The sequence below is a fragment of the Frieseomelitta varia genome, unplaced genomic scaffold, assembly GCF_011392965.1.
Source record: "Frieseomelitta varia isolate USP_RPSP 00005682 unplaced genomic scaffold, Fvar_1.2 scaffold_243, whole genome shotgun sequence".
NCBI lineage: Eukaryota > Metazoa > Arthropoda > Insecta > Hymenoptera > Apidae > Frieseomelitta > Frieseomelitta varia.
In genome coordinates, this window is record NW_025109972.1 from 155,435 (window position 1) to 177,759 (window position 22,325).

General features: G+C 36.1%; 1 protein-coding gene across 3 annotated transcripts in view; it reads right to left on the reverse strand.

The window, feature by feature from the left end:
• Positions 1-224: 224 nt before the first annotated feature.
• Positions 225-22,325, reverse strand: part of LOC122528010 (elongation of very long chain fatty acids protein-like) — a 28,687-nt gene continuing 6,586 nt past the window's right edge. Inside the window, exons 1-5 of one of the 3 annotated variants that reach the window (XM_043652668.1) lie at positions 14,674-15,383; positions 12,759-12,765; positions 3,766-3,837; positions 2,524-2,795; positions 225-2,095 (exon numbers count right to left, since the gene is read on the reverse strand). In XM_043652668.1, the coding sequence (XP_043508603.1) occupies positions 1,598-2,095; positions 2,524-2,795; positions 3,766-3,814 (819 nt within the window). In that variant the 5' untranslated portion in view covers positions 3,815-3,837; positions 12,759-12,765; positions 14,674-15,383 and the 3' untranslated portion in view covers positions 225-1,597. Of the gene's footprint in view, positions 2,096-2,523; positions 2,796-3,765; positions 3,838-12,758; positions 12,766-14,673; positions 15,384-22,325 lie in introns of those variants that run through there. The other 2 variants (XM_043652669.1, XM_043652670.1) reach the window with 2 other exon arrangements.

Sequence of the window (22,325 nt, forward strand, 5' to 3'; positions counted from 1 at the left end):
TTTCGTGTTTCTTATTATGTTTTCCGACGCATTTCGTTTCCGTTTCGTTCTGTGGCACGATTTTCAGGTACCAGATTTCAATTCTTGAAAGTGTGCATCTTGTTTCTTAACGTGGCTGTAAAAAAGTTCTCTCTAGGACCTGAATTACATTATATGAGCATGCACCATTTTTAAACGAGGTAGAGACAATCGAATTTAATATAAAAATGGAAACAGGGAGCCGCTTGTACAGCTTTTATTAGATTTGAACCTAAAAAGTGTTGCATGTATCATGTACATGTACATATACCCCTGCTTGAAATTGTACAGCATCTTTTTACTTTTTAGACGAATAATAAAATGTCAAATGTTTTGAGTTGAACAAGAAATTATAAGTTAATAATTTTCATCTTTATGTATAACTAGTTAAAATTTCAAAAGTTGACATTGTACGTAAAGTATTTATTTAATAGGAAAAAGTTACTATCTGTCTCTTTTGAAATGTTAGCGTGCTCTAAATGTTTTTGGCGAGAGCGTATTGTATATATAAGTTTCGTACATAAATATACGCGGTCAATGTACAATGTAAAATAGAATGGACATTGTTTTCGTACATTGTTTTGATAAGAGAAAGAAGGAAGAAGGAAAGGAAAACGATTTAAGGACGATTTGAGCTTGCGTACGATAAATATGTCGCCGTTGCAAAATAATTTAGCGAAACGTCGGAAATATGCTGTTTCCTAGCTTCGTGGAAGATCGTTTCACATTGTCGAATAAACGAAATCGATCGACCGGCAATAAATATCCAAAATATTAACCCTTTGACTGTGTACACATAGCGCCTTGCAGTTTACTGACAAATTATCTCGCACGTCTGCTAACACTACAACAATCGGTTTTCAGAGATCAATAAATTCTGCTAAAAATCGCAAATAGCGTCGCCGATCCTCTTAGCATCGATATACACCATCTTCTGCAGAAACAACCATATTTATATATCACGATTCACGCAATAAAGAAAGAAGATACCAGCGCAAAGATTGGAACCTAACTTCGTACCATGTATCGTACGTCACAATTAGCGTGCGGGTTTTTTTTTTTTTTTTTAAATTTATATAAATACATTTATTATGTAAATAATTTATGTGAATAGCGATATGTAAAAATACCCATAACAAACGACACGGTGTCAAACGTCAAAAGTTTGCACAACAATTGTTACAATGTTCAATTGGTAAAACAAACCTCTGCCCAGGTTCAGCCGTTTTAATCATTTTCACAGAAAGTATAAATTCGCATGCGACACCGCCGTCTATCTATAACCCGATACATACACGTTATCACGTATCGTGCGCACAATTTTTCATTACTTCATCGCGTTTCAACGTGAAGCCAACGATCGATCCCTTATCAGTCCCTCGTTCTACAACGATTTTTATGCAAATATCGGTGTGCTGCGCACGCAGCCCTTGTCAGGCGTGCTTTCGTCAGAGTGCGCCGCAATCAAGGGGTTAAACGCTAGAGAACTGTATGCCTAACGGACGTGGAATTTGCTCCTTCGTAACGAAAGTCTATCTAATGAGCGAGAAAACGAATTACGCCGACGATTGCGCCGGGCTCATTCCGTTTTGTCCGCCGCAGGGTCCGTCTTCCTCTTATTTCTGTCCTGCTTGATGTAATTCTCCACGTAGAACGAGCCGAACATGTAGATGAACAACAGTGCGTTCACCAGGAGGAGGAACGCCAACGATTTCGGGAAGTTGCATCCATTGAAGAAGAGTTGAGCGGTGTGGACGAAGACCAGGACGAATTGGACCAGCTGCAGTATCGTTATGTACTTCTTCCACCAGAGGTATTTGTTCATGTGCGGGCCAATCGAGGTCAGCATGTAATACGCGTACATAATTATGTGAATAAAGGCATTGATCACGCCCAGGAACGTCCCATGGCCGTTCGGCACGAATCTGATCCCGACCCAAGCGCAAAACGGCATTATAGCGTGATGATAGACGTGAAGCGCCGAGATTTGACGGTCCTTCTTCCGAAGGACGAAGAACACCGTGTCCAGCATCTCTATCAGCTTGCACATGAAGTAGAAGTGTACGGCTTTGGCCATCTGCAAGTGAGAGTTTCGTCAGCGTTAATCCACGATATTCGATCGGCGTCTCGGAAAATTCTAATTGTCGATAGTGAGTTGAACTTCTAGGAAGAGAGAGAAAAAAAAAGATAAATCGATATATAAGGATTGATCAGTTGATCTTTACTTGGACAGTCCCAGGTTCGGTTTCTTTTGGCAAAAGCCGGCAAGTACATTCGAAAATTGATGAACAAAAATTCCAAAGTCTCTAGAAAACATTGAAAACATTTGCTTTTCACTGCCGAATCCGCCACGACTTTGAAGATTGCAATTTTCTCTTTACAACGATCGCCTGAAAGTTACTGATTTATTTCCTTTCTTCTTTCATTTTATCGAACTGTGTGACCACTAGGGCGCGACGCTAGCAAATTTCCACCTTAGCTTAGCGAATTATGGTGAAAAGATACCCTTAGAGTTTGCGGATTTTCCGAATAGTCGACTGGCTGGCAACGGTAATCGTAATCGTGCAACCATCCGCTCATCAGTCCCTCGTAAAACAGGTATATACTAAATAGCACTTGTATGAAATTATACACTATCAAGGTGGTTCTCAGCTCGTACGGCTTCTTATCCTTCATGTACCTCGGCCCGGCGAATAGACAAAAGTATACATAACTGGCGATGATCATCGCCAGGGGGCCCGGTCCTGATATTAGAAACCATTCTTTTGTCAGTGGATCTGAAACAGTTTCAATCAGAGGTGTTGGAAATCTCGTGTCACTTCAAGCGGAGTGTTTCCCGTGAGCGTTAGACTCGCGTACTCGTTTCATTTTTTAACCTCTTGCACACTCAGAATCACTGAGAACTTTAATACTGAATTCATCTCCAAACTGAGAACTTTAATACTGAATTCATCTCAATACTGAGTTAGTCTCATACAATATATTTTAATATTGTCATCCGCCTTGAATCTCGGGAAACGAGTGGACCAATTAATCTGTCACTGATATATAAGATTATTCGTGCGTATACTAAACAAAGGTTAGGTTACAGAGGTTTCACATTCAGTCGTATTGTCTGTCGTAGATGACAAAATTTTGCAATTTTGCGAAACGCGCAATTGTCAGTGCATGTTAATTGACAGAGAGTTTTTTTTTTTTATTGCGCCAAGTGTTGTGTTTCATCGCTCAGGTTTCGAAACGAGTACACGGCCGCGGCAGGAAGTCTGTCGATCAAACGCAAGTAATTGAAACATCGTAATTATCGAAGTATCGAATACTACTCACTTTCAATTCGAGAAAGATTTCGAGCACTTGCGTTCTGTCGAGAACTTTCTGCCGGGAGGGGGAGGGTATTCGAAAACGAGCTTTTTAACCACTCGCGCTGGGCAACTGATTGCGGACCATAACGAGTGACCAGACCCGTACATACACAATAATTCGTCTGGAAACGAAACAATCGAAAATTAATAAATTTATTATTTGTTTTGCCTTATTTTGCCTGCTATTTGTTCGCCTTGTGCTTGAACATAGTTAAAACTGTGGAAATATTGCAATTTTGCCACATTTCAGCGCAAGAGGTTAACAGCCAAAAAAAAAAAAAAAAAAAAAAGAAGTCGCATTGTCCGACGCTCATTGGAAATCTCTACTTTCGTAAAGATATTCACGCTTCAGTGATACAACTGAGAGTAGGTTCATGGGTTTCCTTACGGGCTTTGTTGTACATGAGATCTTTGTACCACTCGACGATGCCCGACATTGTTGCCTGATTCCTGACAACACCTGAAAGAAAAAGACACACACATACGTCTTGATTGATCCGGTTATCCTTGCGTTGTGAAATTGGGGGATAAATCACGCGGACTGCTATACACGCGGCGTAACTTACTAAACCTGGTTAAAGTGATTCATAGGAATTCCGTGTTGTTGGTGAATAATTGCCTTAACGGCGATCGAAGCTGAGCCAATTCATCGAATGTTGCCTGGTTCAATTCGAATTAAATGCCGGCGAGAGATCTTGGGAATGCGAGAAATTAATGATAACGGTCAATGATCGAGAATACACGGCGATTTCGAAATCGTTCGCTCGCGCGGCTACGGATTTTCAAACTTCTTTGTACATCGAGCGTTGGAAGACGAACGCAAGAGAATGGGAAATGCAAATGAATAGCGTCAAGATGATTAGTTAGAATCGCTTCGGGCGTTTAAAGTGGAGAGGCTCTCGGAGAGTCGATCGAGGAAAAAAAGGTACGAAAGCAATTTAATTCGAAGAACTCTATCAAGCTATTTATCAAGCTATTTACTCGTCAATCTTTTGATTCTATTAAAATGACCCAGGGTAATTTTACAAGCAAGAAACGCGAATGCTCTGAATGTCTAAACGGCCAAGACAAGAAATAATTAGTCTGCGTAGTTACGAGCGACAGTGTGTGACGAAAAAATATAAATTGCATACAGATTTACAGTCTATCGAACTTATTTAATAGTGACGTTTCGTCAGAGGTGGCGATAACTAGGAAAAGTGTTCGAATATCTCGATACGGAATCCGCAGTTTTATAATATATTATATTATAAATACGTTTCAACTTGTCATGGTGACTAGATCGCGGATTCCTGTTTCTGACACTATAATTAAGAAAATAGAGTCGTTTTAGACAGCATTGTATCTTAGATGTTCTGTGTATTCCTTCGTATTTCGACATAATAAATTCGGTGCAATTTTTTTCTTTCCAAAATCTTAAAATCTGCAACTGCACAGAGATTCGCCGTCCAGCAATGAGTTTTACAAGACGAAACGTTCACAGTAGAAAGTACTTTCGCTGCAAGAGAGTAATGCGAGATTTTGTAATTTTAAAATGATATTTCTACGAGTAGAAAGATTGCCAGTAAGTACTGACAGGGTTAGTCACGTGCAACAGCGAAAAATATAGCGAAACGAAAGCACGTCCTTGCGTCAATGCACGCGAACATGCTGTCGAAATTGGTTTACCTTGTTCTAATTATTCTCGAACTATCATCAGCAGACTGCAGCTGATCTACAAGTATAACAAGTAATGTCACGCTGATAATTTTTTCGGTCGGTAGACACGAGTGTAATTATTTCGTGTAATTGTTCCAACGTAAAACGATGACGTCGCGAGATGAGACGAGCTGCGATTGACTCGTTTATTCCAGATTTACTATTTTGAAATTTCAATTGCCCCTTTTTCTTATTTCTCGACCGACTCAGCTGAAAGATGTCCCAGTTGAAAGACGAATCCAGGTTTCATCCAAGAAAGAATACGTTCTCTAATTTAATTAAAAATCAACCGACCATCTCGGCTTATCAATCGCATAAAATTCAAATATTTCAATGATTGTATCGCGGATCTTCATGCACTTCGTGTTGGAAATTTTAAAAATTGCAAAACTGAACGAATAAATAATAATGCGAAGCGACCAAAAGTAGTGTAGCGCTTTTTCTAACCTAAACTCTATGTCTCGAAAATCGAAATTTCATTCAAAAATTAAAGAAAAAAAAAAAAAAAAAAACAAGTATTTCAGACATTGTACAGGCATTGATTCATTTACCAAATGACACAAATATCTAACACAATGTAATTTTTAATTTCCACGTAAACGTTTGTATAACTTGATGTTTCATTTTACGCGACTGATAAACCAACGAGTTACATTTTATTATTTCTTTCGCTTTAGATGCTTGATTTTTATAGGCTATAACTTCAATTAACATTAACCACGGATATTAATTGTGACTTAATAATTGACTTTGATTAGTAAAAAGTAACGTTTGCCGACTGCGAAACGTAAATAAACTGGAGTGGAAAATTTACGAAGTAAATACACATACGTGCAATTACGATCGATTAAAGTGTAAAATTAAGTTTCATTTACAATAACGTACGGTAATCATGCACAAACTCACGCGAGATTACAATCTCCAGTATACCTCACGAATGTTTCGATTTTAACCATCTTTGTTCCGAACTTTGGAATCCACGTGCATGCCCGAATGAGCGAACTCGACACTATTATATTCTAATCAATTCCCCAGATGCGGTTCAACTCCCAATGTCAGTGAAAAGACAGAAGAAAGAAAGAAAGAAAGAAAGAAAGAAAGAAAGAAAGAAAGAAAAAAAAAAGAGAAACCGACTTTCCTGTCTAAGGTCTCGAGTCGGACGCGGCTGTTTGAACTAGCGTGAGGCCAAGAGGTAGGCATACGATTAACCTCGTAATATATCTCGATCAGCGATAAGAGGATTCACTGGTCGCCATTCGAACGACGATGCACGCGGGAACGATCGAAATTCGTAATCAAAAGCGAGCTGAAACGGCGCCTCGTCATCGCGGATGAACAAAGAAACCGCTCTGGGCAGTGATTAAGGAGAGGAAGAGGACAATGGGGACAGGTTACTCGCGGAATAAAAGATCGTGGCCGAGGGACGAGGGATGCAGTTAGATTCCGTGGCTTGATGGAGCGTGGAGCAGGCTCGAAAGGGGGCAGAAACCTCGTTGGTGACTACTAGTCGTGAGCCAAGGTGAACGGGATCGTTAATGCGCGCTGTTTCTCCTGTTTGCCCCTTTAGCTCAATTTCAGTGCGTCGGATCGTCGGCAGTTGCCTGTCCACTTTCGTTACCTTCGTATATGGGTCTAACAGTCTCTTGGCTTGAGTGCAATGACCTCGAGTACACAGTCTGTTTGGGATTCTCCTACATCAAGTTTTCGATCTCTTCTCTCTTTTTTTTTTTTAATCTCTCTCTCTCTTTTTCTCTCTGACAAATCCTCGGATTACTCAACATTTCGACTTGCAATCAGGAAGTTCTTCGTTCTTCCTATTTTCGATTCTGCTCGAGAGATATGTACTTATCAAGTGTTACTCGAATTCGAATTAATTTTAGATTGGACAGGGATGAATACAGGGACGGGGGAAAAGTAACTTTCTCTTTTAAGGCCTCGTTCTCGCAAGAAAATGGATAAATTTGGATAAGCTCAGTTGAGAAATATTCAGATTCAATAGAGTATAATAGAGAATAATTATATTGGAGAGAATGAAATTATTATATTAAAGAGAATAATTATATATAATTGCATAGAGTATAATTAGGGAATTTATAAATAAGGTACAATATGTATTACACACATATATATTTTATATATTCAATTATTTTATAATTTTATTATACTTGTCATATTATACTAAATAAAATTTAGTTTTAATAAACTATTATATATATATATATATAATATTTTATATAAATATTTATAATATTTAGTATAATATGACAAGTATACATATATATATTATATATGTAATATTATTATATACTATATATTATTTTTGTGCTAAATATTATATATATTGTATATGTAATATTTATTATTTTATTATATTATATATGTATTATACATGTAATATTATTATATACTATACATTATTATTGTACTAAATATTATATATATTATATATGTAATATTTATTATTTTATTATGTTTTATATATATATATATATATATATATATATATATATATATATATATATATAACATTTGTATTTCATTCTTCTTTTTTCTTTTAAACGTAGAGGAAAAGAATTGTATTTTATATATATCTTCTTATAATCTTCTAACGAAGAAGAATTGTATTTTATACATTCGACAGATTTTCATAGTTTAATTGTCATAACACGAATCACCTTCCAAACACGAAGCCTTGATTTTATTCCTTCCTTCATTTCTTTTCGTGTGTAAAGTCGCTCTTTGTCTATGACGTCGCGAGACACCACTTGTATATAGACTGCAGCTTTTGGAACATATGCAATGCACGTAGCGCGCGCGCGCGCAAAAGAAAAAAAAAAAAAAGAAGAAAAACAAAAAACCATAAAAATATGCAAACGTGACGTGTTCCAAGACATACTCAGAGGAATGTTTCCCCACCCTAATGTCTAACGAGGGGGAATAATTCTCCACGTCCGTTTCGTTCAGATTAATTATCTTCGTAAAAATACAAAATATTGCATAAACATCCGCCGTCTAGGTGACGCGTTGGCAAAAGATCGATGAGTGGAAACACGAGTCGGAATCTCAAAGAGAAAAACAAGCGTTTCGCGATCGTGGCTGCGGTGTCATTAAATGAAATACGACGAACGCGCGTTCCTTCGAATTATTTGTCCCATGTTGTTCAGGCGTTATCCTTCGGCGTTTTTCTTTTTCTCTCTCTCTCTCTCCGGCTAAACGGTTGCGTGTTTTCATTATGGACGAGTTATGGTGCAACGATCGAGATCGAAACTGGTTGCTGCCCGGCTAGTTGAAAATCCCACGGCGCAACTTGCCGCGAACCACCGTCGGTGGAAGTTGAAGTTGATCGAAGCCAGGGATACGTCAATACGCGCGAGAGAAAAGGGAACGGAGTCGGGTCAAGGTTCAAGCCACTACTGAATTCCACGGGCTTGATCTTCCCCGAGCAAAATCCCCACGTTGACCCTTGGATACGTCGACGTAGGAGGGAAACTGTATTTAAGCCGGTTGCACCAGCCAAATTCCACGCGGGGCACAAAACGCGAGCAAAACGAAATACAATTACAACATTGGCTGTGCCATTAGCGAGCAAACCTCAGCAACCATTCCGTCATAATTGCCTACAGATTAAACTGCCTTGACGCTTGATTAAGCGTTGTTTCAGGGTGGACGCCGAGAAAAAGAGGAATCGAATACAAGGTTGCGAAATCGGTGTTTGATGAAATAATATGCTTGAACGAAACATTGAATTTTTGCCACGATCAACGAGTTTGATGTTGTTATTATATATACGTGTGTGTGCCTATGTAGATGATCTGTACACTCTTGCTTAAAACTTTGGAACGTGTTTTACAGATTCAAAGAGACAATTGTTGTTCAGAGACAATGTTATATATATAATTCAAAGAGATAATGTTATATATATAATATAATATAATAACATAATAAACATTATATATATAATATAATATAATAACATAATAAACATTATATATATAATATAATATAATAACATAATAAATATTTTATATATATATAATATATATGATATTTAGCACAATAATAATATATAGTATATAATAATATTACGTGTATTATATATATAATATTTAGTACAATAATAATATATAGTATATAATAATATTACATGTATTATATATATATAATATTTAGCACTATAATAATATATAGTATATAATAGTATATAATAATATACGTGTATTATATATATATAATATTTAGCACACTAATAATATATAGTATATAATAATATTATGTGCATTATATATATAATATTTAGTACAATAATAATATATAGTATATAATAATATTACATGTATTATATATATATATAATATTTAGTATAATATGATAAGTATAATAAATATGTAAAATTATAAAATAATTGAATATATAAAATATATATATATATATGTAATATATATTATACTCTATTTAAATTCTCTAATTATACTCTATATAATTATATATAATAATTCTCTAATTATACTCTATATAATTATACTCTATAAATGTGATATATATTAAATACATATATAATATTACACATATTAAATATACAGTTAAAGTATAATTTATTACTATTGAACAAATATTTTCAATACTTTCGTGGACAACATGTTCACTTCTTTTTAATCTAAGCTGGAAAAATTGCTACGAATCTGAATAACGCAATAATAATAATATATAATGTTAATTTCTGAGCATTTCGGAAAATTGCGAAACATCCAGGAAGATTGAACAATTAAATTCACTTACGATGTTATCATTTTAAAGCATTGAAATTGCAATTAAAACTGTTTTATTGCAATTACAATGTTTTTGTTTCCTGGACTTCATATTCTGGCAACGAACTTCTAGGCAGGATTGTAGGTTTCGTTCGTTATTTCTTTCTCGCAACAACTTTGTTGCATTCCTGCGCCGTGACTGTGATTCCATGACGTTTATGAGTGTTTGAAACTTCAACTTGGCCAACGAAAAGCGACGTGGGGTCTCTCACGCATTTTCCGAGTTCGAGTATCGATAATGCGGTCATTGATATTTTAAAATACTCCACGACACAACCTACACACGCGTATTTCTTTCTCGCCAACCTTTCGAAATACTGTACAACTTGTAGCAAAATGACTGCCTTTCTACGTGCGATATTATCGTCGATGCTTCGGCATTTCAATATTAAAGAAAATGTTCATTAAACAAAAGATGCGCGCTAATAATCGCTCGTCTAACGAATTATAAGTTACGCTTCTTTAGTATCTGTTGGTTTGAAAATCGATTGCAAGCGGTGTTGGAGAGTTTCGTGGCCTTGATTTGCCCTCGGCAAATTAACAGGCAGCCGTCGTTTGATCATCGGACTTTCATGCGTTTTTATACAAAATTCGAAACCGTTTTTATACAAAAAATTGAGTAATTTAAACAAAAGGAATTTTAAGAAAAATGCAGAAAAAAAATATGTCATAGTTTCCATTCAGACTACAGAATTGTATTTGTCGATTTTATATCAACTGTGATAAAGAATATAATATTTAACAGTATCCCTGTCGTAAATTTTCTTTTATCAACCACTGCAAATGGTTCGCGAAAGTTAAAAGATATTTATTACATGCATGCATGGCAAGTAAAAGGGTATAGGGAACGAAATGGTCGGATGGGGGAATCCCGACTCTCTTGGAAATCCCGAGAAATCCTGTTTTAGGCATCTGTTCCGGTCCAGAATACAGCCTGATACTTTCAAGTTCTCGCGCATGCTTGATGGACGTAACAATATTCCATACGAACGTATACGAATTGTAAATGCGCATTGTACTACGAATTTTCTATTATTACTTTGTTTCGTAAGGTGTGAATTCCCATTAATATAGAAAAAAATTGGCGGAGAATGCATGACGAATGTATTGAAAATAAATGACAATGAAGAGTAAGAAATAACAGTAATTATAATTATCGGTGACACATCGTCGACCTTCTATCGATATGTCAGATTATTATATCGCGGCAGGAAATAGTTTTAAAATTTAAAAATTATCAGTAGATCTCGAAATTTTGTGTAAATTCGTATTTTTGTAGATACCATTATGAAAGAACGAACGAAATCAGAAAAAGCAGATTGGATTGTTTCGTTGACTTATCACCACGCTACGCTGTACTTTGAAATTATTTTTCTTGTTATTATACTACACTTTGAATTGATTTGTGTATTTTTGCCTACTACGTACATTTTACGATCTCCCACAAATATAATAATCCGCATAAAAATCCGCATTCTAGTCGTGGGTTGCGCGGTCGTGTCATTGACAAATAAGACAAATTGCAAAAGATTGAGATTAGATCTTTCTGGGGCAGAAACAGAACAAAGATATCGTTAGACGTGTCATTTATATATGAATACAGACTAACAACGTAATACATAATCGAAACACAATGGCTACAAATTATCCAGAGCGTTTGTACACCTTCATTTTCCAATGAAGAAATCTTATCAGATTCTACAGTTCATTAAATTACATTTCATTAATACACATGGACCCAATCAATTATTACGTAAATGCTGCAATAAATATGATGAGGTGTAACTACTTTACTTGCAGCGACTATAATTCACCGATCGCAACAGCAATGAGTATGACGTCGTATCGAATCTACAATTAGACTGCACGATTCCGATGCATTTTATGAATGTGGCCAGAAAAATAATAAAAAGTAAAATAGACGAATTTGCTTTATCCACTGTGCATCATAGCAGATATTCGATTTTAAGATACTTTATTCCATTGTCGCATGTTTTGTATGAAATATTCTTTCTCCGCCACTTCCAATTTCCCATAAATGCATGGATATTATAAGATGCTTCATTTATATTTTAAGATACTTTATATAATATTATAAGATACTTTATTTATATTTCAAGATACTTTATTCCACTGTCGCATGTTTGTATGAAATATTCTTTCTCCGCCACTTCCAATTTCCCATAAATGCATGGATATTATAAGATACTTTATTTATATTTCAAGATACTTTATTCCACTGTCGCATGTTTTGTATGAAATATTCTTTCTCCGCCACTTCCAATTTCCCATAAATGCATGGATATTATAAGATGCTTCATTTATATTTTAAGATACTTTGTATAATATTATAAGATACTTTATTTATATTTCAAGATATTTTATTCCACTGTCGCATGTTTGTATGAAATATTCTTTCTCCGCCACTTCCAATTTCCCATAAATGCATGGAAATTCGCAAGCTAATAACTCGTAATAATAACAATTTAAAAAAAAAAAAGAAAAAGGAAACACGTCGAAAGATGATATTTATTCATTTCGATTTTTAATTTACATTAAAGGAACTGGCGTTGATTTATCAGCCGCGTCACACCAACAATATGTTATTTCTCACGACTCAGGTGAGAGAAAAGTGGAAAGGCGAGCTTCGATCGAAAGCTTCAATTTAATTATATAAAGATCCGACGCGATTGTATTGTCTGCTCGGTGATTTTCGTAAATGTTCGGATGCTATTAGCCAAGTTCAAGCCAGATGCGTGTGGAAATATTCAAGAGTGTGCAACACAGTAAACATCAATTAGAATTGCCAATAGATCGCGCTATTTATATAATCTCTTTACCGTTTTATGTCCCTCGCAGCAGTAATATTTACTGTTGCGGACAAACACTGTCCCACACGTTTTCTTATCGAGACAGGCAGACGTTTCATGCGTGGAGATTCTAAGAACATTTTTGTCACGAGCCCGCCGCATACTTGCGTTGCAAACGTATCATGTCAAACAGTCTTCTTAGTCGTTAGCTACTTTCATCGACGTTATTTATATTATTCGCTTCTCGCGTTTTTCTTTTTTTCTTTTCCACTTTGTCTGAAACTCGTTCGTGCTTCACAGCAAATTGGTGAATATTTAAGTTAACCCGACTGTGCAAATTGGCGAACATTTGAATTGACACACATTGGCTGTCACGCGATATTCATACGCATTGTCAGCGGAATATTTAATTTCTACAGAACATTGCCTCTTTATGTATATTTGATTTTTTTTTTCATATTATTCAGGGTTCAGCGAGAAACATTATTATCACAGCGAAAGTGCAACGAATGCGCATTTCTCATTTTGTACTATTATTCAAGTTTTGTCGACCATTGTGGCAGTGGCATGGATTAACGAATCGATTGATTAATAGAAGAACTTAAATATCGCGACTAAATCATTTTTTATGCAATATTATTGTGAATACGATTAAAGAATCTTTACCATGCTACATACCTTCATTACTATCGGTGACATTTTTTTCTACTGTCAAATTTCCCATAAATGCATAAAATTCCACTCCTTGTCATAATTCGTTTGCTTTTTCACGACAAAGAGCAAATTTGTATATATCTAAGGTAACACATTCGTTTTCCTTTTTAATGTAAGCTTTCGTCTAATCATCAAGATTTTATTCAGTAAATTTTCTTTAATCACCGAGATTACGCTACGCGATTCGCTGATTTCCTTTTCCTTTCTCGGGGAAACGTTGGTTTTCAAACTTCCTCAATCAAGTTTTATATTTTTGGGATGGCAAATCGAACTGAACTACGTAAATTTTCATTTTCAAGCATATTGCAAAACAGGTAGGCAAAATGTGGACATAGCATGTCCCATCGCCGTTGCAATGTAATTACCGATCCGCTATCACTAGTCACAACGTTTAACCTGACAAATATATGTTTACGATTCAATCGAACTGACAAACTCATAATTCCCGATCTGTGTCGTTAAAACGTGTGTTGACACGCGTCCAGAATAATTTCTCGATTAACTTTCGCCATCAAAATCAACATTTTTATTAGCAATGTCCTTTCCGTTCGTAATCGTTTCCATTCCTTTTCCTTCCTTTCTTCTCTCTTCTTTACGAGAAGTTTGAAAACCAATTTAACTCGAACCGTTCGCTACTTTTTAAAGTATACTTGACTCAGAAATTGAATTGAATTTCAAGATGGTTGCTCGATGATTTTATTTCCAGTGGCACCAACGATTGCAAAATTCACGACTAAGCACAACGTGTGACTGTCTAATCGTTTCTTTTAAGGTGCGTCTGCATACAATTTTCCAGACGTCTGCGGACAATTTGTAAACAGTCTGTGGAAGTCTCGTAAGACACATGCTCGACGTGTTATCGATACACTATAGAAGCTTATCATTTTACACGTTAGAGAAGCCCATCGAATTGTTCTTCTTGACTATGAACTACATGTTCGAAATATTTAAATCACTGTCCCACGTTTTACCCGATTGAAACCATTAACTGTATTCAACTAACTAACATTTGAAGATGTTAACCCTGAATCGTTGTTTATAAATTTATTCGCCACGCGCGTTAAAAAAAAAAAAAAAAAAAAAAAAAAAAGAAAAGAATTCCGAGTGAAGTTTCATCGGTGTAAAAAGTAACAGAGAATTCTCCGATTGCGCGGTGTCACGTGTATCGATCGGTGCCGTCGTGGAGCAAAATCGCGCGATGGAAGTGGGCAACAAACGCCGCGTCAAACGAAAGCGAAACGAACGAAGAAGAAAAGAGACGTTACTCTCACCTGTTCTGTGCGAGAAGAGACGGCCGTGCGTCGAATCAACGTGCTTGATCCCGCCGACGACAGGTTATCGGCAGGGGAGAATCTTGCTGAACGAACCACGATCCACTGGCAATTTTCTTTCACTGTCTTCTTTTTGGTCGTTCCGTTTCGTCCAAGGACGTCCTGTACTCGTTGCCGAGTACGTCGTTACGATCAGAGAGAGAGAGAGACAAAGACCGGCGGTCGTTGCTCGAGTGGAATACGAGCGGATTTAGGAAAAACAAAAAAAAAAAAAAAAAAAAAAGAGGAAACAAAGAAACAAAGGATCGAATCGACTCTATCTGCAAAAGGGCTACCGCGACAGGGTGTGGAGAAGGAGCCGCGAGGCAGGGTACCGACGTGCACGATGGATCCGAGGTAACTGTTATCGAAGTGGCAGATTCTCGATTCGCCTTTCCGCACGCACCACTCAGCGAGGAGGAACACCGATGCCAAGGTTCTCTTTCCCCTTTAGTTTGACCGCGAACGATATTCTCTACGGTCTGACAACGCACAACCGTGCAGTCGTAGTCTTATATCCCTTTCAGCCAGGCTGGCTCGCGATTACGCTTGGTAATGGAGTCGATGTAGTAGCCGATTTCCGAAGAAATGCTCCTCCGTCACGCCGCTCCGCGCCGCATCATGCCACACGGCCTATTCCTTTTGTCGTCGCACCACGTCTGACATTGACGTGGTAGCTAATTTCGTTTCCCCATTCCACCGTGCTCCCGATCTTTCTCGCAGTTTCGCCGTTTTTCTGCCGCTTTTTCTGTCAGTTCTTCTTTTTTTTTTCTTTCTTTCTTTGCTTTGTCGATCTTTCTCCCAGTTTCTTTAGTTGTTTTCGCTTCTTCGCCGATCTCTCTCCCACTTGTTCCTTTCTCTTCTTTCCTGCCGATTTTTCTATTTACTTTCTTCCGCGATCGCAGTTCTTCCTGTCCCAACGGGGATTGCTACGCGTCGCCGCCAAAGTCACGCAACTTATATTTTTTTCCTTTTGCGCCGCATATGTGTATCCGTATATGTATATCGCCCGAAAAAATTCTCGCTTTACCTCTGATTCTCGTTTACGCCATATCGTTAAAAACGGTGTTGCTCAATGTTTGATTAATCGTCGCGACTGCGAAACGTGATCGAATGAAAGGTATGACTGATCTATGAACTCGTTGTCTTACGCAATGAAAAAGAAGAGGAAGAAAGAAAAAATGAAACTCTCACCATGTGTTACCAGCACGAGAAGGAGAAACAGATGGAAGAAAAAGAAGAACAAGAGCGCACTGCTGTTGAAAATGGAGCAATCGCATCAACGAAACTACACGCGGATCTTTCTGTTTTTTTTTTTTTTTTTTCGACCGTTTTGAATACTCTTCTGCCGCGCTAGATCACATTAGCAGTTTCTATTTTGAAATATCAGTGACAAGAGCATTTGAATTCACGTGTACATGGAGTTGCAAATATAAAAATTGCCTAAATCGGAAATGGATTCTCCCGCGCGTGTTGAGAAAGATTATGTAGAGGACACGCGGATTTAGAACGAGCGTTTGAATTTTAATAGCACATGTCAATCGATCATTTGACCGCGGTAATTTAACAGTGAAAATTCACAAAATCTTTTATTTTGATCTCCTTTTCGTTAGATTATTTCTATCGTTATTGCCTTATCATTTTGTAAAAATTATTTCGCATCCATCAACTGCATTGTTACAAGTACAAGTATATAAAATATCCAGAGCAAAGTAGTTAGTATATCTAATAGACGAAACAAATATTTGTATTCCAATGTTCTATTCTAACTTAAGAATGTAGATAGTCTACAGTAGAGAACGGCGAGAACAAAATAAGTAAATATATATATAGATGTACTGATTAATATCGATTAATCCATCGATTGTTGGTTTAAAAAGAAATAACAAACAAAGAATGTCATGAGTTGCAACTCTGTGGTTGCAATTCAGCTGGTCATGCATGTGAAAATTACCATACGAACAATGTAATTTAATACTGGATAAAGATTATCGTTGAATTTTTTGCATCTATTGACGATTTTCCAAGTACGATAGGAGGAAACACGGATCAACGTACAAAATGTAAATTTCTATTCTTTTCTGGGTAGAAAGAAATTCAGAAACAGCGGCAAGGAATAAAAAAAAAATTTCGTTCGTCAATAATTACATTTTGAAGACGAATAACAATTATTATCTAACAACGTAGACAGATGAACAATTGAAATAATTTGTTTGGCTCCGGAGCTATCAAAATAATCAAAATGATCATTTCAAATTTTACATAGATTTATACACGTTATTCCGAAACTGTGTACATCTATAATTATAAATTTTTAGAGGCAGAAATAAGAGCTCATGTATTCATGAACTTTTCAATTCTTCTAATAAAAGTTTCATATCTTAACTCTAATGTCAAAAACAGTCAACAGCTGTGAACGAAATTCGTTGATGTTACACATTCTTTCACGATACAATGGTGCTACGTGTATTTGTCCCGTCACACAGTGTTTTCGAATCTTTCCTTCCAGATCTATCTGTTAATCGATCTATCGTCATTTTTTATTGAACGATGTATTCAATATCTGCGAATAAAGTCTCAGAAATGTCAGAATCGTGCAATTATCACAGCTTTTGCGCAATTTATCGTATTTCCATTTATTAATATTTAATACATGCGTTAACCTTTAATAATCATTTAATAATCGCCAATAATTCTGCAATCAGATAGTTCCTTCGTGAAAAAAATATTCATTATGTCTCACGTTTTCTTTTTGATAACGCTGCCAACTTGCCGGAAATGTGAGATAATAAAATGCAAATCGAAAATAAAATATAGAAGAAACAACGAAACAAGCGTAAAAGCAAAAACTTGTTTGCGCATCGCTCAAACTACAAACTGAATGAAAAATATAAATATTGCCCTAGGCGGTTATTCACAAGTTAGAAGTTAATTCTTCCTGTCGGTAAATTGGTGACGAGAATAATTCTTATCCAGTGACTAAAGACCTTTGTACAAATATGTATAAAGTAGCAATACTGTCGTTTGGAAATTTAGATTTATAGACGATTCAACAAGAGCACAAAATTAATCATCAATGACAAACTGACGACTGAAATAACTCGTATTAGCAATTACAAATTCCTTAGAACAATAACTATGAAAAACAAAATACATATTCGAGTTTTGGAGAGACTTATAATTGCTCCAACGTATCACAATAGTAAAAAATTAACATTTCACATCTAATACATATTTTACAAAGTATCATTGGAATTCAGAACGCAGCGTTCTAATATGAGAATTTACGAACTGTTATCTTCATTGGATTATAATTTCTAACGTTTTTTGCGCGTAACTGTCAGACCAGTTATGCTAACGAACTTATAACCAGCCCACGTGCTCAAATTACGTTTGACGTTAACGTCTGTAATTGTTCTTTTTGTTGGAGATGAAAAAAAGAACATTTGTGGATAATTGATTAGGCGAGTACTTTCTATTTCCATCTGTTTCCTCTAAATTGCGTCAGAACAGCTGATTAAATTCTATCCACTTAATCTTATCCGATCCCAGAGTTCGTACTCCAATCTTAGTTCAGCGTCGACGAGGTGGCATTAAACATCTTTCGAAAATAGATATGTACAACGTAGATGCCATTGGCTGTGATTCTACCACGTCTTCTCAATTTCAAGAAACTGTTCAACTACGAGGAAAAATGCGAGGACGAGGACGCAATTGATATCGAATCGCGGAAGAAAAAAAAATTGAAGAAGAGAGGAGTATCTACGGAAAGTTTTCGTTTCGTAAAATGTTTTTCAGAAAATTTTTTTCACCACGGAGACGCGAGATCTCGGTCTCGGTTGTCCGTGAGAAGCGCAGCGCGGTTTAACCCCTCGCGCGGACCATAACGAGTGACCGAACCGTGTACAATCGTTCGTCGCTTTCGTTTTCCCTCGAACTCGTCGGTATGATGTCACTGGATAGAAATTATTAAGAGTAAATAATAAACATATCTGGGTTTATAGTTAAATATACTTAAGGGGGTATTCTAGTGTGTAAATGCGTGTTTTTTTTTTTTAACTTTGTTAGGGAATTTTTTGCAAAGAAACTATTTCATACCTTTTGCAGTCAAATTGACTAGGTTTACTTGTACGTGTTTCAACGACGTTTTAAAATTTTTTGGGACAAAAAAAAGTTATTAAATTAGTGGCATTGCATACTCTTAAATATAATCGCTTGTAAAAAAAGGTCGTCCCACGATTTCGGCCATTCTGCTTGTCGGAAATAAAAAAAACGTGAATGTTCCTTAATTAGTATGAATTTGGCTATAGCCAAACCGTACCGAAACAAAAGAAAAAAAGTCGGCAATTAAAAAAGTGGCGATACTTTGAAGTTTGATTATCGATTTTTGCATGTTTCTGTTAAACTTCGGAAGCCTAGAAAAAAAATATAAAAAATGAAATTTTTTGATAGGATCCGGTAGGAACTATAGCCACACATGTATGAAATGCGTACTTAAAATTTTGAGTCAATTGGTCAAGTAGATTTTGAGATGCGATGGACACCTTTCTGAAAAAACATAGTCTCCAGAAAAATGCCTTTAAAGTTTAGTATTGCAGCAACAATGACGCTGGTCGTCGCGTCCTTCAAACAACCATAACTTCGTTAATTTCAGGAGTTCACGATTTAAGGTTACACAGATTTATTTTTGAAACTGTGTCCTTTAAGAATATGCAAAAAAAAAAAATCGATATTTTTCAAAAGTTTTCACTCTCAGAATACGCCCCTTAAAATTGAGAAAATATTGCAATTTGAGGAGTTCACGATTTAAGGTTACACAGATTTATTTTTGAAACGGTGTCCTTTAAGAATATGCAAAAAAAAAAAAAAATCGATATTTTTCAAAAGTTTTCACACTCATAATACGCCCCTTAAAACTGAGAAAATNTTGCAATTTGAGGAGTTCACGATTTAAGGTTACACAGATTTATTTTTGAAACTGTGTCCTTTAAGAATATGCAAAAAAAAAAAAAAAAAAAAAATCGATATTTTTCAATTTGGGACAAAGGATTCTCGACGTGCGTGGCACGTGATCCGAGCGCAAGAGGTTAACGGGGAAGTCACGAGAGTTTCGAAGCGAAACTGGTGAACGTTCCACGGACACATTCGGCCGGACACAAGCGAATAATGGACTTGATTTGCAAAAGGTTCGAGGAAACATGGAACGGCACTACGTACGACGACCGGTTGGCTCATCCGTCAATCGCTAGGAAACAACCGCTGCTTTTGCGCAAGACTCGATCGAACGTGATGGGCATACGACACGGCCAGAGTTGCTTCGGCCTAGGCGTGTGCACAAATATAATCGGTTCACGCTTGGATCGGTCGCCGATTGACGAACTTCGTGTCTTGCTTGAAACACCTGGCAATTTAGTTGGACGTAAGAGGATCCAACTGGATCATAATTGACAACGGCGTCGCATCACTCTCGTCTCGCGGCTATTGATTTGCCCTAATGATCGTTGATTGCACGATCCGCGATGGCCAACTGCAACATGCTGCGACCACGTAGTAGCATCGGACGCAAGGTGATCCGTCGATACTGAACGTGTGCGGCGTTCCTTCGCGAAGGACGCCGTAATAATCGATAGCCTCGCTGGATGGAAATCTGCGGGAAAAGGAAACGAACCATCCGAGTCGAAATCGAGGTTCCGAGTTGCTCATGAAAGTATCCGAACTTTTCGCAGACACGTACATCGTGTGTATTATATTGCATTTAACATTCTAATGCGATCAAATATATCATATACGTAGAAATTGCAAGATATTTTTGCACAAATGTACATATATCTCGCATTACAGAAGTATTGAAACAGTTAATTATTCATTATATGATATATTATATATTTAACCTGAATATCTAATTAGACAATAATGACCATATATGCCTAACGGCCATATTTTATGCTACTGTTACTACAATGTACGTAATAGTAAGAGATGAAAAATATTTAAAATATATTGTGCGAAAAATTCTATAGAATGCACATAATATGCAAAAATAAAAAAGAAAACGTCCAAAGTAAGGTACTTATTAATATTTGGTCAGTCGCACGAATTTCTTTATAAAAATATAAACTGTTATCTACAGTCCACTTACTGTACCCTTGGTCACCTACTCTGTGTACTAATTAAATATCTCGTAATGTCTATGTAAATTTTCAGATTACCAATGGAATCAAGTTCAGATTACAATAGAGTCACAATAATCGTTTTTTTTTTTTTTTTATTACGGTGTTTATGAAATTTCCGAGCCTTACATAACTTTAATAATAACAATAATAACTTTAATAATAATATTAATATTAATATTAATATTAATATAATAATAATAATAATATTAATATTAATATTAATATTAATATAATAATAATAATAATATTAATATTAATATCAACTTTAATAATAATATTAATATAATAATAATATTAATATTAATATTAACTTTAATAATAATATTAATATAATAATATAATAATAATATTAATATTAATATTAACTTTAATAATATAATAATAATATTAATATTAATATTAACTTTAATAATAATATTAATAATATCATAAGTTAATATTAATAATATCATAAGTTTCCGAATTTTATATAACGCACGTGCGGTATCTGTAAATCTGTAAAATTCTTCAATGACAAGATGATTTAGTATTTTCGCCAGCCACTGTATCTACTCACGTCCGAGCGTAAATCAAGATTATCACGAGCGTGGGTCGAAGGTTTAATCAGAGGTTGCGGTTACTTTCGTCAAAAGCGCCCCGGAATCTGTTGTTGCTAATGAACCGGTGTCATTGTCTATACAACAACGCTGTATCAATAGACAGCCTCGGGGCGACTGATGAAGCTCGCTGCCCCGGTGAAAGAACAGGATATTATTCCATGAAAGAACCATCATGCACTCGGGATTTTGGAAAAAAATACGAAAAAATTGAAGAGGTTGGGCTGTGAAAGGATCTTGATGAGGGTGTTGCCGTGTCTTTCGATGACAATGATGAATGTCAATGGAACATCGAGACACACTGCCTACAATCAGATCATTATTTCGTGGACTTAATCTCGATTGAACGAACAAGTGGCCAAGTCATTTATTTTCTTCAGAATTAGATCGTGCGCTTGCACGATTGAAATTGAGGAAAGAGCGAGTCTGATCAATTTTGATGTTGTAAGACTTGTCAAAGTCAATCGTTCAACAGCGTGTCAATTTGTCAAGTAATACTTGTTCGCTGGTGCAACACAGTCGTTCGTAGCAACGATACTCTAATTTGAAACAGTGAAGTCTATTATAAATACAGGGTGTTTCGTAACTTGTGGGACCCAACTTCGGGAGCTGATTGTACGCCTAAAAATAATGAGAAAAAAGTCATATAAATATATGTCCTATCTGTCTTCGTTTATGAGATATAATGAATTTTCTGGTTTAATTACTTTTACAAAAGATGCTCGAAATGACCACCTTGCATTTGAAGACAAGCCTTGTCGCGCGTCTTGTCATTCATCTGGTTACTCTCTCTATCATTCCTGGTGTTTCTCGAATTTGTCGGAAGCGTTGCTCTATTCTAT